We start from the raw sequence: 16,823 nt of genomic DNA on the forward strand, positions 1-16,823 counted from the left end.
ATTTTCCTTGTTTGAGGTGACCAAATACTTATTTTCCACCCTATTTTACGAATAAATTCTTTACAAATCCTACCATGTGGATTCATGGATTTTTTTTTCACATTCTGTCTCTCACAGTTGAAGTGTACCTCTGGTGCAAATTACTGACCTCTGTCATCATTTTAAGTGGGGGAACTTGCACAATCGGTGGCTGACTAAATACTTTTTTGCCCCACTGTAAGTGGTCGGCAGGTGCGCATTTGCTGTCAAAATAAAAACGCACACAAGAGAAGAAGTTGCAATGCGTGTTTGCATACATAAGATTTTCTGGAGGAGGACAGACATTTGTTTAGAACTCTTAAAGATGTCGAAGAAGCAAACTCCTTTAAGCAATTACTTTGGTTTTCCTCCACCTCCAAACAAATGTCAGAAGGAGTCCAAACCACAAAAGAAGCACGTATTCTCGGAAAAGTGGTTGCAGGAGGTGAGCTGGCTTCAAACAAATGATGAACGCACAGAGATGTGGTGCGGAATGTGCCGTGAAAATCCAACTCTAGCGGACAAAAACAGTGCCTTTTATATAGACGCAAACGCGCGTTGCAACTTCTTACAATATTATACTTTAATGTATAATATTGTAAAGGAAACAAAACAGGAAAACATCAATCAAAAAAAAATTGCTCTCTTTTTTATTTGGGCTACTTAAATTTATTTTGGGCTACCAAAAACTGAAGAGTCCCTGCCCGAAGGGCTACCAGGGATTTTGAAATTTTGCGAGCCCTGAGATATATTTATTTATTTTTATTACTTTTTTGTTTCAGCAACATTAAATTTAAAAACTGTACTTTTGAGTTAAAATATATATTTATAATTTTAATAAATGACAAATTAAAAAGGCATGAACTTTTTTTTTGTTTCGAAAAAATATCGAACCGTGACACCAAAGTATCGAACCGAACCAAACCGTGAATTTTGTGTATCGTTGCACCCCTAATAAACATACATATATACACACACACATATATACATATATATATATATACACAAGGTGAACAGCAGTATTACAGATCCCTGCGGAGCTCTTGTACTGTACATCACCAGGTTAGACACAGTACCGCCAGGTCTCACATACTGTGTCAGGTAGTCCTTAACCCATGAGTGGTTGTTAATATTATGGTTATTGAGTTAATTAAATCATTGACCTGCAGATCACTTGACTGGATATTACTCAACTTTAAGAGTTGTACAAGATCATCTAAGGAAACAACACACTTTCAAGTTGCATATTTTGTTACCAGATAAGATTCTTCTAAAGATCGCACAGAGTCACAGAGGAATGAATAAAACACCCTATTCCAGGATAAAGAGGTTCAGTGAATGTGGTGTTGAAGGTGTGGAGGTGGATCAGAGTGTCAGAGGAGACTCTGTAGAAGGACAGAGTGCCAGCAGGACAGTCCACAAACACTCCTACTCTGTTAGAGACAGAGGAGGACACAGTGGGAGACAAAAATGGGAGGAGAGCATGTCTGTTGTTGTGCCAGACAGAGAAACAATTATCAAAGCAGAAGAGACTCCAGGACTGATCATTCTCCCCAAACCTGCAATCAAGCTCGTCTCCTCTTCTTCTGATTCCTCTGTAACTCACAGCTAACTGAACATCTCCTTTCCATTCAAGCTCCCAGTAACAGCGACCTGTCAGGCTATTTCTACACAGCATTTGAGGACACCTGTCAAACCTCTCCGGATGGTCAGGATATGACTGATAGCCCTCATATACCACCTTCCTGCTGTTGTCAGTGAGCTTGAGTTTTCTGTTTGCCGTGTTTGAGTCCAGCGTGAGTTCACATGCATCTAATGGAGATATCAAAAACACAGCAAAGGTTATTCATCTGTTTGGAGTTCATTGAATGTGTGCTTCTTTGCTTTTATGAATCACATTGGAAACAGGCTTACACTTCCTCAGGCCTGGTCTCAACCACTGAACTCCAGTAGGCTCCAACCTAAAAGAAGAAGGGGGGGGGGGGGGGGGTTATCTCAAGCAATTATTTGAAAAAAAAAAAAATCCCCTCTCGCCCCTGTGGGCAGTCTATCCTTCAAGCTTGGGTCCTCTACCCAAGCTCAGGAGCTGGAGCAGGTCAGCTGCTGATCGGCAGGTTGGTGATTCGATCCCTGGCTCCCCTAGTTTGCATGCCAAATATCCTTAGGCAAGATACTGGGATCTGCTGGTGAGCCACCGCACCTAGTGTGCCGATTACCACTGTTACCTTCACCCTCCACATCTTCTCAAGCTCTTGTATAGTATATACATATATATACACATAGACAACTATACATTTTATTTGCTTTTCATTGATGAAAAACTGAACTACAGACAAGAATCAGAAAACAAATGGTAAATGGTCTGTATTTGTATAGCGCTCTACTAGTCCCTAAGGACCCCAAAGCACTTTACACATTCAGTCATCCACCCATTCACACACAGGTGATGGCAAGCTACATTGTAGCCACAGCCACCCTGGGGCACATTGACAGAGGCAAGGCTGCCAGACACTGGCGCCTCCGGGCCCTCCGTCCACCACCACAAGGGTGAAGTGTTTTGCCCATGGACAAAACGACCGAGACTGTCCGAGCCGGGGATCGAACCGGCAACCTTCCGATTACAAGGCGAACTCTCTTGTGCCACGATGTATTCGCCTTGTAATCGGAAGGTTGCCGGTTCAAGCCCCGGCTCGGACAGTATATATGTATACATATACACACACACACACACATGTGTATATACATATACACACACACACATACACACACACACACACATATACATATTGTAGCGGGTCAGGGCTGTTCGGGGTTCTGTTTGTACAGTTATGTTTTGTTTATGTTGCTATAGTGATGGGTGACGCCCTCTCGCTGCGACGGTGTGTCCTTCCGCGGTCAGAGGGCGCCCTGTGTGTTGTTGTTTCCGCGCTGAGCGGTTAGCTAGCGGCAGTGTTCTTCTGCCAGTGTTAATAAATGGCTGTGCTCCCTGGCTAGCTCACGGGAAGCAAGACCAAACGATACCTCCGTCTCCTCCTTGTCTGAGCTCGCCACATTGGTGTCAGAAGTGGGATAGCTCACCCTCGCCGTAATGGAGAGAGACATTCAGAGGCTGGAGCAAGCCGTCGAGGAGAACATTCCCCGCTTGGGAAACTGGCGATGGAAGAGAGAGGATGTGAGCGACCATGTAAGTCACCCGACGGGTCCCGATGGCGCGAGCGCACGGCGGCAGCAGCCCGTCGCGACAAATGCTAGGGCAATGCTTCATGGGCTACCTCTGTCGACCCACACGCCGAGCCCCCAACCGCGAGCAGTTATGCCTACCACGCCAGTTAAGGTACCGAAATACAACGGGCTAACCCCGCTAGAGCCCTACCTCTCACAAGTGCGGCTGGCCGCCAGACATAGTGGCTGGAGCGAAGAGGAGACTGCTACACACCTAGCGCTAGCATTAGAGGGAGACGCACTGCAGATACTCCTTGACCTAGCCCCGGCAGAGCAGCATGAGCTCCAGGCCCTCACCGCAGCACTTGAGAGGCGATTCGGGCAGCGGCACTCCACTGATCTGAGCAGAGAGCAGCTAACCAACCGGAGCCGTCGACTGGGGGAGAGCCTGGGCACCTTTGCAGCAGACGTGTTGCTGTATGCTCATCGTGGCTACCCGGAGTTTCCAGCAGCAGCCCGTGAGGAGCTTAGCCTGCATACTTTTCTGCGAGGACTTTTCCCAGAGCGACTACGCCAACACGTCCGCCTGGCCATGCCTCAGACCCTCCGTGAGGCGCTCCTTGAGGCTGAAAGGGCCGAGCCGGTGCTCACCTCGCGACCTAACCAGCAGGAAACGAGGAGGGAGCGGTGTAGCGAGGGGACCACCACTCCAGCTTCCTGCCTCCCTCCAAGGACGATGCACAGTGGTGGGCCGAGTTGGGCACCTCAAGGGACTCTACCTGAGCTGCTGTGTTGAGGGCCAGCCATGCCAGGCCCTGGTAGACACGGGGTCTACCATTTTCCTGATACGACCTGGCGTGCTCCCTGAAACATCCGGGCCACTGGTGAAGGGTTGGTTGCCCACAGACACCCAGCTGATGACAGTGACGGGGGAGAAAACTGTTATGCGGGGGAAGAAACCGTTGCGGATCCGAGTGAAGGATCTAGAGCTGGTGCATGACTTCTGGCTCACCGACATTCAAGACCAGTGCATCATTGGCCTGGATCTGCTGAGCCGCTGGGGGGCCTGCGTCGACACCACGAAGCTGGCGATCACTCTTGGCGCAGAGACTTTTGCTCTCCAGCGCAGCCAAAAGCAGGGAGCGGGGACCAGATGAGACAGACGTCAGGCAGCTGCCGCTCAGCAGATTTCGGATGCCGGTGGCTCCGGGTCATCTCCACTCGCCTCAGCCTCTCAGCCTGACAAACCTCCTTTGACCGAGATCCAGCATCGGGCAGGTCGACAGCATGGCAACGCTGATGCCCTCTCCAGACGGCCCTGCGTAGCCGTCGAGTGCCGCTACTGCCTGCGACAGGAGAAGTGAGCCCAGGAGGTGCTGGGGGTGGCTACTGCTCAGGCCACAGCCGGCGGCGGGGCGTGGCTCCCATTGACAACGCAGCAGCTGAAGCGGGAGCAGGAGGCCGACACAACGTTGGTTCAGGTGGGGGCCTGGCTGGAGGCGGCGCAACGCCCCGCCTGGACGGGGGTGTCAGGACAGGAGCCCGAGGTGAAGGCCTACTACTCCCAGCACAACAATCTGGAGACCCACGACGGCCTCCTGTACCGGAGATGGCGGGCCCCGGTCAGGGCAGAGATCTCCTGCAGCTGTAGGTGCCTCGATCGCTGCGGTCGCAGGTGCTTGAGCTGGTCCACGACTCGGTGGGGGCAGGACACTATGGGAACGCCAAAACTCTCCGCCGCCTCAGGGGACGGTTCTACTGGCCTGGCTGTCGACGGGATGTGGAACTTCATGTGCACTGCTGTGACACCTGCACGGCACAGAAGGGCCCCACTCAACGCTCCACTGCCCCCCTTCAGCAGTACCTGGTGGGGGCCCCAATGGAAAGAGTGGGAGTGGACGTCCTAGGGCCTTTCCCCGTCACGGAGTCAGGGAACCGGTATGTGTTGGTGGCTATGGACTATTTCACGAAGTGGCCAGAGGCCTACGCGGTGCCGGACCAGAGCGCAATGACGACGGCCGAGAAGCTGGTGGAGGAGATGTTCACCCGTTTTGGGGTCCCGGCTGAGCTCCACAGTGACCAGGGGCATAACTTCGAATCGAAGGTCTTCGGGCAGATCTGCCGGCAACTGGGGATGGAGAAGACAAGAACCACACCGCTCCACCCACAAAGCGATGGCTTGGTTGAGCGCTTCAACCGCACGCTGGCCACCCAGCTCGCCATTCTCACCAGCCGCCACCAGCGGGATTGGGACCGACATTTGCCCCTGGTCCTTTGGTCATATCGGACTGCGGTGCAGGAGTCCAGCCAGTGCACACCTGCCGCTCTGATGTTTGGACGGGAGCTCCAGATGCCTGTGGATCTGGTGTTCGGGTCCCCCCCCCGAGCCGGAGATTGATGGTGGGCCAGAGATGGACTACTACAGGAGGCTGAGGGAGCGGCTGCAGGTGGTTCATGACTACACCCCCCAGGCCTAGGCCAGCGCCGGAGTACGACAGAAAAGAGCCTACGACACCAACTGCCGAGGGGGGTTTTCATGCCTGGCGACAAGGTTTGGGTGTACTGCCCGGTTCGCAAGAGAGGAGTGTCCCCCAAACTCTGCAGTCACTGGCAAGGTCGTGGAGCGGCTAACAGAAGTGTTGTGCCGTATCCGCATGCCGGGCATACATATACACACATACATACATACACACACATATACACATACATACACACACATACACACACACACACACACACATATACACACACACACACACATATACACACACACACACACACATATATATATACACATATACACATATATATATATACACACACACACACACACACACAATATAACCATCCCTCCCAAACAGTGGTCACAAATCAGTCCAAATGTGTGGTAGTGGGCACATCTGCTCTATTGAGATAATCCATCCCACCTCACAGGTGTGCCACATCAGGATGCTGATCTGACATCATGAGTAGTGCACAGGTGTACCTCAGACTGCCCACAACAAAAGGCCACCCTGGAATGTGCCGTTTTGTCTCACAGCAAAATGCCACAGATGCCACAAGCAATGAGGGAGCGTGCAATTGGCATGCTGACAGCAGGAATGTCAACCAGATCTGTCGCCCGTGCATTGAATGTTCATTTCTCAACCATAAGCTGTCTCCACAGGCGTTTCAGAGAATATGGCAGCACATCCAACCGGCCTCACAACCGCAGACCTCGTGTAACCACACCAGCCCAGGACCTCCACATCCAGCAGGTTCACCTCCAAGATCGTCTGAGACCAGCCACCCAGACAGCTGCTGGAACAATTGGTTTGCACAACCAAACAATTTCTGCACAAACTGTCAGAAACCGTCTCAGGGACGCTCAACTGCATGCCCGTCGTCCTCATCGGGGTCTTGACCTGACTCCAGCTCGTCGCCGTAACAGACTTGTGTGTGCAAATGCTCACATTCGATGGCGTCTGGCACGTTGGAGAGGTGTGCGCTTCACGGATGAATCATGGTTCACATTGTTCAGGGCAGATGGCAGCTGAGAATGTCCCAGTTCTTGCATGGCCAGCATACTCACCGGACATGTCACCCATTGAGCATGTTCGGGATGTGCTTGACCGGCGTATACGACAGCGTGCACCAGTTCCCACGAATATCCAACAACCTCGCACAGCCATTGAAGTGGAGTGGACCAACATTCCACAGGCCACAATTGACAATCTGATAGACTCCATGCGACGATGTGTTGCACTGCATGAGGCAAATGGTGGTCACACCAGATACTGACCGGTTCTGGGTCCCCAGACCCCCAATAGCGCAAAAAACTGCACATTCCAGGGTGGCCTTTTGTTGTGGGCAGTCTGAGGTACACCTGTGCACTACTCATGATGTCAGATCAGCATCCTGATGTGGCACACCTGTGAGGTGGGATGGATTATCTCAATATAGCAGATGTGCCCACTACCACACATTTGGACTGATTTGTGACCACTGTTTGGGAGGGATGGTTATATTGTGTATCTGGAATGAATTTTAGGTCTCTACGTCCATCCCATGGGGAATGGGAGCAGTAACAAAGGTGTTGCGTTTATATTTTTGTTGAGTGTATATACATATACATATACACACACACACACACACACATATACACACACACACACACATATATATACACACACACACACACACACACACACACACACACACACACACACACACACACACACACACATATACATACATACATATATACATACATACAGTACATATACATATACACATATATAGATATACACATATATACATATAGGAATTTTATATACATGGTTCTTTGAAAATGAAGTCTTGTGAATGTGGTCTCTAATTATGAAATTATATATAACAAAAGACTAGTTCTTGTACTTGGTCTCAAGCTAGTAGTAGGGCTCTCCATACCTGAGCGTGTCCATTCTCCAGTGTGGATCATTCAGTCTAGCTGACAGCAGCTTCACTCCAGAGTCTCCTGGATGATTGTAGCTCAGATCCAGCTCTTTCAGATAAGAGGAGTTGGAGCTCAGAGCTGAGGCCAGCGACACACAGCCTTCACTTGTAATCATACATCCTGACAGCCTGCAGACACAAAACACAGCAGAAAACAGAAGCTCATTGTATAGTAAAAAGAAAAATAACTTAGGAAGGGTTCGATTTTTTGTTTTAAAGTCAACCCACTATTGTATCCAGTGTTTGAATGAATACAGTCCAAATATAAAAAAAAGTTTCTATTGAGAAATAATTCCTAAAATACTGTCAAAGCTACTTTTAAACTCCCCTTGTTATTCAATTCAATTTTTATTTATATAGTGACAGATCACAACAAAAGTCACCTCAAGGCACTTTATATTGTACAGTAGATCGTACAATAATAGATACAGTAGAAAAGCCCAACAATCATATGACTCCCTATGAGCAAGTACTTTGGCGACAGTGGGAAGGAAAAACTCCATTTTAACAGGAAGAAACCTTCGGCAGAACCAGGCTCAGGGAGGGGCGGCCATCTACTTTATTTGTTACCAGTTATCACTTGTTGACCTGAGCATTTCCAGTTTGCACTGTGTCCTCTTCAGCGCAGCAGATAGCATCTTCACTCCTGAATCTTGCAGATCATTGTGGTTCAGGTCAAGCTCCCTCAGGCTACAAGTCTGTGAGATGAGAACTGAGGACAGAACGTCACAGCTTCTCTGTGAGAGTTTGCAGTCACAGAGCCTGGACAGAAAATAATAAACACGAAAAACATTTCATTTGAAATGTAAATAAAGTGCCTCTATCAACCAGCAAGAGTTAGAAACATAAGAAATTAGAAACAGATTGGTAACAGTTGCAGCTAAGTTAAATAATAAAATAAATCTTTCAGGGACCAGAGGGTGGGAATTTCCTAAGTGTGCAGCTGTGGGAAATGCATCGAAAACATTTGATTTCATCAGCTAAACATTTGCTATCCATAGTGTAAATCCTGCAAGTCACCACAAATTCCTCTGGGTGTAACATGCTATACAAATCTAGGCTGTATATAATAGAAATCATTAATAGAAAAATACTACAGGAGAATTCAGGGTGACCTTATCCAACCCTGACTTTATGAACAAGGAAGGTTTTTAAACCCAGTTGTTAAAGCAGAGAGAGAGTCCTCACAAATCCAAACTGGGAACTGGTTCCACAAATTCGACATATACACTCTCCAGCATTCTGGATCAATTGAAGGTGTTTCACTGAGCTTTTAATGTAATAAATGACAACACTCCACTCCAGAAGTATTAAATATATGAACTACTTTTTCAGCATCACTGTAAGCCAGGATGTTTTTAATTTTAGAAAGATTGTACAAATGTATGAAAGCAGTCCTACATTTTCCTAGCATTGTTCATAATTTCTTCAATCAGTGAAGACTAAGATGTCCTAGCTTTACAGAGGAGTTTTCTAATGACATACAGAGGAGCAAGCTTATTCCAGGCTAAATGAAGATCTTTCTGGTTTCTTTCATGCACAAGAGTCCTACAAATTGAGGATATAACATTATTAACAACTCCTCTGTCGAAGTTTAGGCCCTGGTGCTACATTTAATCTGTCTATCTGAAATTTAGCTCCCTCGTGTAATGTGCTGAGATGTGCAAAAAAGTCATACTAAAAAACCCAATAACAAATCAGCTACAGTGGGATGCAAAACTTTGGGCAACCTTTTTAATAGTCATTATTTTCCTGTATAAATCGTTGGTTGTTACAATAAAAAAAATGTCATTTAAATATATCATATAAGAGACACACACAGTGATATTTGAGAAATGAAATGAAGTTTATTGGATTTACAGACAGTGTGCAATAATTGTTTAAACAAAATCAGGCAGGTGAATAAATTTGGGCACCAGAAAAAAAGAAATGAAATTAATATTTAGTAGATCCTCCTTTTGCAGAAATTACAGCCTCTAAATGCTTCCGGTAGGTTCCAATGAGAGCCTGGATTGGGGTTGAAGGTATTTTGGACCATTCCTTGTTACAAAACATCTCTAATTCATTCAGGTTTGATGGCTTCCGAGCATGGACAGCTCTCTTTACCACAGATCTTCAGTAATATTCAGGTCTGGGGACTGAGATGGCCATTCCAGAACGTTGTACTTGTTCCTCTGCATGAATGCCTTAGTGGATTTTGAGCAGTGTTTCAGGTCATTGTCTTGTTGAAAGATCCAGTCCCGGCGCAGCTTCAGCTTTGTCACTGATTCCTGGACATTGGTCTCCAGAATCTGCTAATACTGAGTGGAATCCATGTGTCCCTCAACTTTAACAAGATTCACAGTCCCTGCACTGCCCACACAGCCCCACAGCATGATGGAACCACCACCATATTTTACTGTAGGTAGCAGGTGTTTTTCTTGGAATGCTGTGTTCTTTTTCCTCCATGCATAACGCCTCTTGTTATGCCCAAATAACTCAATTTTAGTTTCATCAGTTCACAGCACCTTAATCCAGAATGAAGCTGGCTTGTCCAAATGTGCTTTAGCAAACCTCAAGCGGCTCTGTTTGTGCTGTGGGCGGAGCAAAGGCTTCCTCTGCATCACTCTTGCATACTGTTGGTTGACTCTGACTGTTCTCACCATTCGTCGCTTCTGTCTATCCAAGATTTTTCTTGGTCTGCCACTTCGAGCATTAACTTGAACTGAGTCTGTGGTCTTCCATTTTCTCAATATGTTCCTAACTGTGGAAACAGCTTACATCTCTGAGACAGCTTTCTGTATCCTTCCCCTAAACCATGATGGTGAACAATCTTTGTCTTCAGGTCATTTGAGAGTTGTTTTGAGACCCCATGTTGCTACTCTTCAGAGAAAATTAAAAGAGGAGGGAAACTTACAATTGACCCCCTTAAATACTCTGTCTCATTATTGGATTCAACATGTATGTAGGAGGTCAGGGGTCACTGAGCTTACCAAGCCAATTTGAGTTCCAATAATTAGTTCTAAAGGTTTTGGAATCAATAAAATGACAACAGTGCCCAAATTTATGCACCTGCCTGATTTTGTTTAAACAATTATTGCACACTTTCTGTAAATCCAATAAACTTCATTTCACTTCTCAAATATCACTGTGTGTGTCTCCTATATGATATATTTAACTGACGTTTTTTATTGTAACAAACAACGATTTATACAGGAAAATAATGACTATTAACAAGGTTGCCCAAACTTTTGCATCCCACTGTATTTTGATTTTAAGGTGCAAGTCTGGCTGCATCTTTTGTGAGTTCAATCCAAAGATATTGGTGATGTAAAGTTGTGTTTTTGTGAAACAGCATTTTTCGGGCAAATAAAATATAAGTATAGTTCGATCTGCCCTAAACATCACATGCTTCATGAGAATCCAAGCATTGAGATATCTATGCTGCGATATTAGATCACACATAGTGTCATCTCATGTAGATCGAATTTACATTAAAGGCTCCAACCAAGATGTACAAAAGTAACTACAGCTTGCCTGGACATACACAAGGGCCCTATCATCTGTGCTTGCAACCTTATTATTATCATTATTATTATTATTATTATTTAGTTTATCAAGTATTTAGAGTTCTCATGCCTTTTAACTCTGTTCTGACCTGAGTGAATCCAGTCTGCAGTATGAACTCTTCAATCCAGCAGACAGTATCTTCACACCAGAATCTTGCACATTGTTGTTACTCAGATCCAGCTTCCTCAGATGAGATGAGTCACAGTTTAAAACTGAGGACAGAGCTTCACAGCTTCTCAGTGAAAGGTTACAGCCACTTAGTCTACAGGGAAAATAATCAGTCAATCAATCAATCAAATAACAAAGCAATGATTAGCTCTTCTAGTAAGCTGAGTATCTCAATGAATATCTGTGTACTTACACAGCTTTCTTGGAGTCTTTGATGACTGGTAGCAGCCTCAGAAGAGCCCTTTCTGAAACCTCATATTTCTTCAGCTCAAACACATCCAGATCCTTTTCTGATGACAATAAGATGAAGACTACGGCTGACCACTCGTCAGGAGACAGTTCGTATGCGTAGAGACGCCCTAAACTCAGGATCAACTGGATTGTCTCTGCTAGAGAACAATCATTCAGTTCATTCAGACAATGAAAGAGATTGATAATTTTCTCTGTAGGCAGATTCTCACAGAGCTTGTTCTCAATGTACCGGACTGTCTGTTTACTTGCTTTTGAGATACTTTCTGAATCAGTCACAAGGCCTCTGAGTAGAATCTGATTGGTTACCAGTGAAAGACCCAGCAGAAAGCGGAGAAATAAGTCCAGGTGTCCGTTTGGACTCTGTAAGGCCTTGTCCACAGCACATTGGTAGAAGATTGTAGATGAGGTTTGTTTTTTTACCAGCAGATTGACTCCAGAGTTGATGAAGGTCAGATGGACATGAAGAGCAGCCAGAAACTCCTGAACACTCAGATGGATGAAGCAGTACACCCTGTCCTGGTACAGTCCTCTCTCCTCTTTAAAGATCTGTGTGAACACTCCTGAGTACACTGATGCTGCTGTGATATCGATGCCACACTCTGTCAGGTCTGATTCATAGAAGATCAGGTTTCCTTTCTGCAGATGATCAAAAGCCAGTTTCCCCAGAGACTCAATCATCTCCCTGCTCTCTGGACTCCAGTGTGGATCTGTCTCAACTCCTCCATCGTACTTGACCTTTTTCACTTTGGCCTGAACCACCAGGAAGTGGATGTACATCTCAGTCAGGGTCTTGGGCAGCTCTTCCTCATCTCTGGTTTTCAGCACATCCTCCAGAACTGTAGCAGTGATCCAGCAGAAGACTGGGATGTGGCACATGATGTGGAGGCTTCGTGATGTCTTGATGTGGGAGATGATCCTGCTGGCCTGCTCCTCATCTCTGAATCTCTTCTTAAAGTACTCCTCTTTCTGTTGGTCAGTGAACCCTCTGACCTCTGTCACCATACTAACACATTCAGGAGGGATTTGATTGGCTGCTGCAGGTCTTGTGGTTATCCAGAGGCGAGCAGAGGGAAACAGATGTCCCCTGATGAGGTTTGTCAGCAGCACATCCACTGAGGTCGACTCTGTAACATCAGTAAAGATCTCAGTGTTGTGGAAGTCCAAAGGAAGCCGACACTCATCAAGACCGTCTAAGATGAACACAACCTGGAAGTCTTCAAAGCTGCAGATTCCTGCTTTTTTGGTTTCAGTAAAGAAACAATGCACAAGTTCTACCAAGCTGAACTTTTTCTCCTTCAACACATTGAGTTCTTTGAAAGTGAATGGAAATGTGAATTCAATGTTCTGGTTGGTTTTGTCTTCAGCCCAGTCCAGAGTGAATTTTTGTGTTAAGACAGTTTTCCCAATGCCAGCCACTCCCTTTGTCAGCACTGTTCTGATTGGTTCATCTCTTCCAGTGGAGCCTTTGAAGATATCTTCTAATCTTATTGTTGTTTCTGATCTGTGCATTTTCTGGGATGCTGTTTCAATCTGTCTGACTTCATGTTCATCATTAACCTTTGTAGTCTTTTGTTCTGTAATGTAGAGCTCTGTGTAGATCTGATTAAGAAATGTTGGGTTTCCTGCTTTAGCGATCCCCTCAAACAAACACTGGAATTTCTTCTTTAGTTTGGACTTAATTTTGCAATGACACTGAACAAAAGCATCTTAAATACAGAAAGAAAAAAAATGGAAAGATGTAAGAGTTAGTGAACAATGAAAACATTATCATGGATGTGTGTGATCAGTTCTACATTTACAGTGTAGGATATCAGTACAATATTACAAATTCTACCCATCTTCCTAAAACTTATCCAGATCCAGGCTGTCTGAGCCTTCTAGACCTCTCCCTTATCCTCCACTGTATCCTTAATCTTCTAGAGGTTACCAAAGGATTCTCAAGCCAGCTGAGAGAAAAATCTTCAGTGTGTCCTAAGTCTGCCCTTGGCTCTCTTCTAAGTTGAACTTTCTCAAGACCCCTCACTTAGAAGATGTCAGGAGACATTTTAGGCAGATATCTGAGACATCACTTAGTCATTATTAATAGATGGGACTGCTGCTCTGTTCAGGGCCTCTCCTTAATGGCTAGAGGTGACAAAATTACTGAAATAATATTAGTAAACCAAAAAAAAAAAAAAAAAAAAAAAAAGTACAGTCAGAGAATAGTGAGATTTGGCAGGTGAGGGTGACCCTATGATTGATATTATTATCATTTCTATTGAAAGCTCAAGTAGAATTTCTTTGTCTGCAGGTTTTGATCAGCTGACCTGCTGGTGCTGATCTGAAGTTTACAGCTCTTTGTGGATTTACACAACTGATAGAAACAAGCTAATACTTCACAAACTATCTTGGCAGTTTACTCTTTATACTTTCTTTACACTAGACTGTATTCAGTTGATATGAAGGTTGAATTCAGTGAATTTGTCAGGGTTCTGGGTTTTCTGACCTAGCATTTTGAGTTCCTGTGATTTATATCATTTTGTGTTGTGAATTATGTATCAAGTTCTCTTTGTTAGTCTATAGTTTATTTCTACAGGGTCTCTAGTTTCTTGTGGCCCCGGTTTAGTTCCCTGATGGTTTAATCATTTCCCTCTGTATAGTTGACCCCTGTGCCTTCCTCTGTGTGTTTAAGTTTATACTGTTATGAGAGTTCTTGTGCCTTGTGTCCACTCCTTACGTTCCATGTTTTCCTCATCCCGTCATGTCTGTGCTTCCTCTCGTGCCCCTCTCGTGCCCCTCTGTGCTCTCTCTCTCTCTCCTTCTCTCTCACTCACCCTCCAATCTGTCTCTGTGTCCTCCCAGTTTTGTCACGCGTGTAATTGCCCTCAGCTGTGTCTCCCAGCTGTTCCCTGTTCTACTATGCCACGGTTATATCAATGGCTATACACTGCCTCTCTCTCACTTCTATTCCAAAACTAAATAGTGTGCGGCCACTGCTCACTTTAAAACACTGAATCACCCCCAAAACTCTAACCCACCCTGCTAGACATGGACAATGTGAAGGTTAAGGCAAAAGAAGCTTTTGAAGCAAAAGTGTGTCATAAAGTTATAAAAAAGGTGTTTGTGTGTGTGTTTTTTAACATAAACTGGAATTAAGGTAAAATAGAAGTTTGGTTCTCCCTAATTTATGTTGGGTTTCCATCATTAAACTCTAGTGGACAAAATCTGCTAGCATTGTTGCTAGTCAGTCACAGATAATCTACTTTGGAAGTCTGGGAAACTGAGAAATTGTTCAACTCATATAGCAGATTAACTAAAGATTTGTTTGACTGGAGTTGAAAACTGTTTGTGGTTAGATATGGGCAGACTCACCTTTTCACACAGAAGCAAGTTAGTGAATTGTGAAAAGGTGAGAAAGGTTTAGATTAAATCAGCTATTTCGTCTCCCCCCTTTTTTATTACATATATTACAGTTATATTATCAGTCTTTGCGTAGTATGATTTAGTACCATAATGAACACATACCTGTGGCATTAGCTGGTTGATCCTGCAGCAGAATTTGGGGAAATGGTTGTCCTGTTGAAAACCAATAATGGATTCATTTTCATTATTGTTTAAAACAACAGGTACAGCCTTTATATTTCCTCTAAATAGCAGACCTTCATTCCTTTTGATCTTCTTTAAAATCTTCTTTGTCACCGCTGCAGTCTTTGTATCGTACATCTGCACCATCAGGTCCACTGTGTCCAGTCTGTCTGCGTTCTCCAGTCGACTCTTTTTGATTGGCTTGAAGCCATCCCTTGACTCAGTAACATTTTGCAGACACCACTTGAAGTTTTTCAGCTCCTCAGTTCCCAAAGTCTCCAGAGTTTCCCACAGCCATTCCTTTAAAAGCCCGTCTGTCTTTTTTATCTGATAAAGTAAGAGAACGTTTTTGATAATTCGTACACTAAACAATGAACAAGAAAGAGTCGTTTTATAAAATCTCACCAACATCTGAGTTATTAACAGAAAAAAAAAAAACAAATAGACTGGTCAAACAACAGATAATATAGGCTTTTAAACCATAAAAATCAACATTTTTGTGCGACTAACATCAAATTTAACTTTGCTTTCCAATTTTGCATTAACCTGGGATTGTTTCATTTTAGACAGGCTTTCTTAAAAAAGGACAGTCTAATTGTTAGGTCAGTGTTCTGCTTAGAGGTCCGAGTGACCTGAGTTGACTCTTTGCTGCTTGGTCTTTGTCATCCTGCCTGTGACTTTGTTATCAGAGTGCAGTCTGTTGTTCCCTGAGGCTGACAAAACTACCCAATTTTGTTTCCTATCTCAAGGTGTCGCTACATTAGAGGTAACATTTACTGTGCATTTATCTTCTGTGTTAAATTATATGCCAAGCATGAATGTGGTGTCAAACGTGATGTTGTACGCTGAGGTGGATAGGTGTTTTCTAAAATGAAGAAGAGACAGAATAATGACTTGTTCAGGTTCAAATCAGGACGCTTCCCTTTGCTGTGGCTGTAATGTGATGTTTACCTCAGTCTGCTTATCAGGAACAAAAGAGGAAATAATCTTTTTTTAATATAAAGAAAAGGAACTGAAACAGGATGAAGCATGACTTACAGCACTGCTGTTCAACACTGGACAGATCATCTGCCGGGGCCCAGCCTGATCCTGATCCATGACATGTTTACAACCGAGGATCTGAAGACTGAAGAGAGATCATCCAATTTTAATGAATTATTTAACTGTGCATGGTTAATATCTCTATAAAGAAGTGTTTCATGTAAAGTGAGAAAGCAGATTTATGAGTCACACCTTTACTTCAGCCTTTTAATCACAGACGCTCTGTTGATTTACAGTTCTGTGGTTTTACTGTTACTAGTATTTCAGTGACTTACTTCAAAGTTGCAGAGGATTCTTGTTCAGGTATGCTTGTTGTTTCAGGCATCAGTTCATGTTTAGATTCAGGTTCAATTTTAGTACAGTCTTGTGTTTGATTCACTCCACAAAACAGTGAAGAGGACAAACTGGAAGGGAGGCGCTTTCGAGTAATAAACACAGGTAACTCCAAGTACAAGTCAGTCGTTAGAGATCTGCAGCTGGGCCCAGGTCTGGCAGAATACAGTGTGTACCGCTGCTCTGAACTATAATGCGACACACACACACACACACACGCACGCACGCACACACACGCACACTACTGTTGAGGTAATATACAT

General features: G+C 44.7%; 1 protein-coding gene across 1 annotated transcript; it reads right to left on the minus strand.

The window, feature by feature from the left end:
- Positions 1–1,010: 1,010 nt before the first annotated feature.
- Positions 1,011–16,736, minus strand: LOC113016983 (NACHT, LRR and PYD domains-containing protein 3-like). Its single transcript, XM_026160230.1, has 10 exons — positions 16,503–16,736; positions 16,225–16,312; positions 15,261–15,513; positions 15,127–15,177; positions 11,564–13,328; positions 11,291–11,464; positions 8,242–8,415; positions 7,609–7,782; positions 1,933–1,979; positions 1,011–1,830 (listed from the first exon to the last, which is right to left on the minus strand). The coding sequence occupies exons 1-10, from the start codon at positions 16,550–16,552 to the stop codon at positions 1,289–1,291; spliced, it is 3,318 nt and encodes a 1,105-aa protein (XP_026016015.1). The 5' UTR covers positions 16,553–16,736; the 3' UTR covers positions 1,011–1,288.
- Between the last annotated feature and the right edge of the window lie 87 nt (positions 16,737–16,823).

This window comes from Astatotilapia calliptera, chromosome 23 (assembly GCF_900246225.1).
Source record: "Astatotilapia calliptera chromosome 23, fAstCal1.2, whole genome shotgun sequence".
Lineage (NCBI taxonomy): Eukaryota > Metazoa > Chordata > Actinopteri > Cichliformes > Cichlidae > Astatotilapia > Astatotilapia calliptera.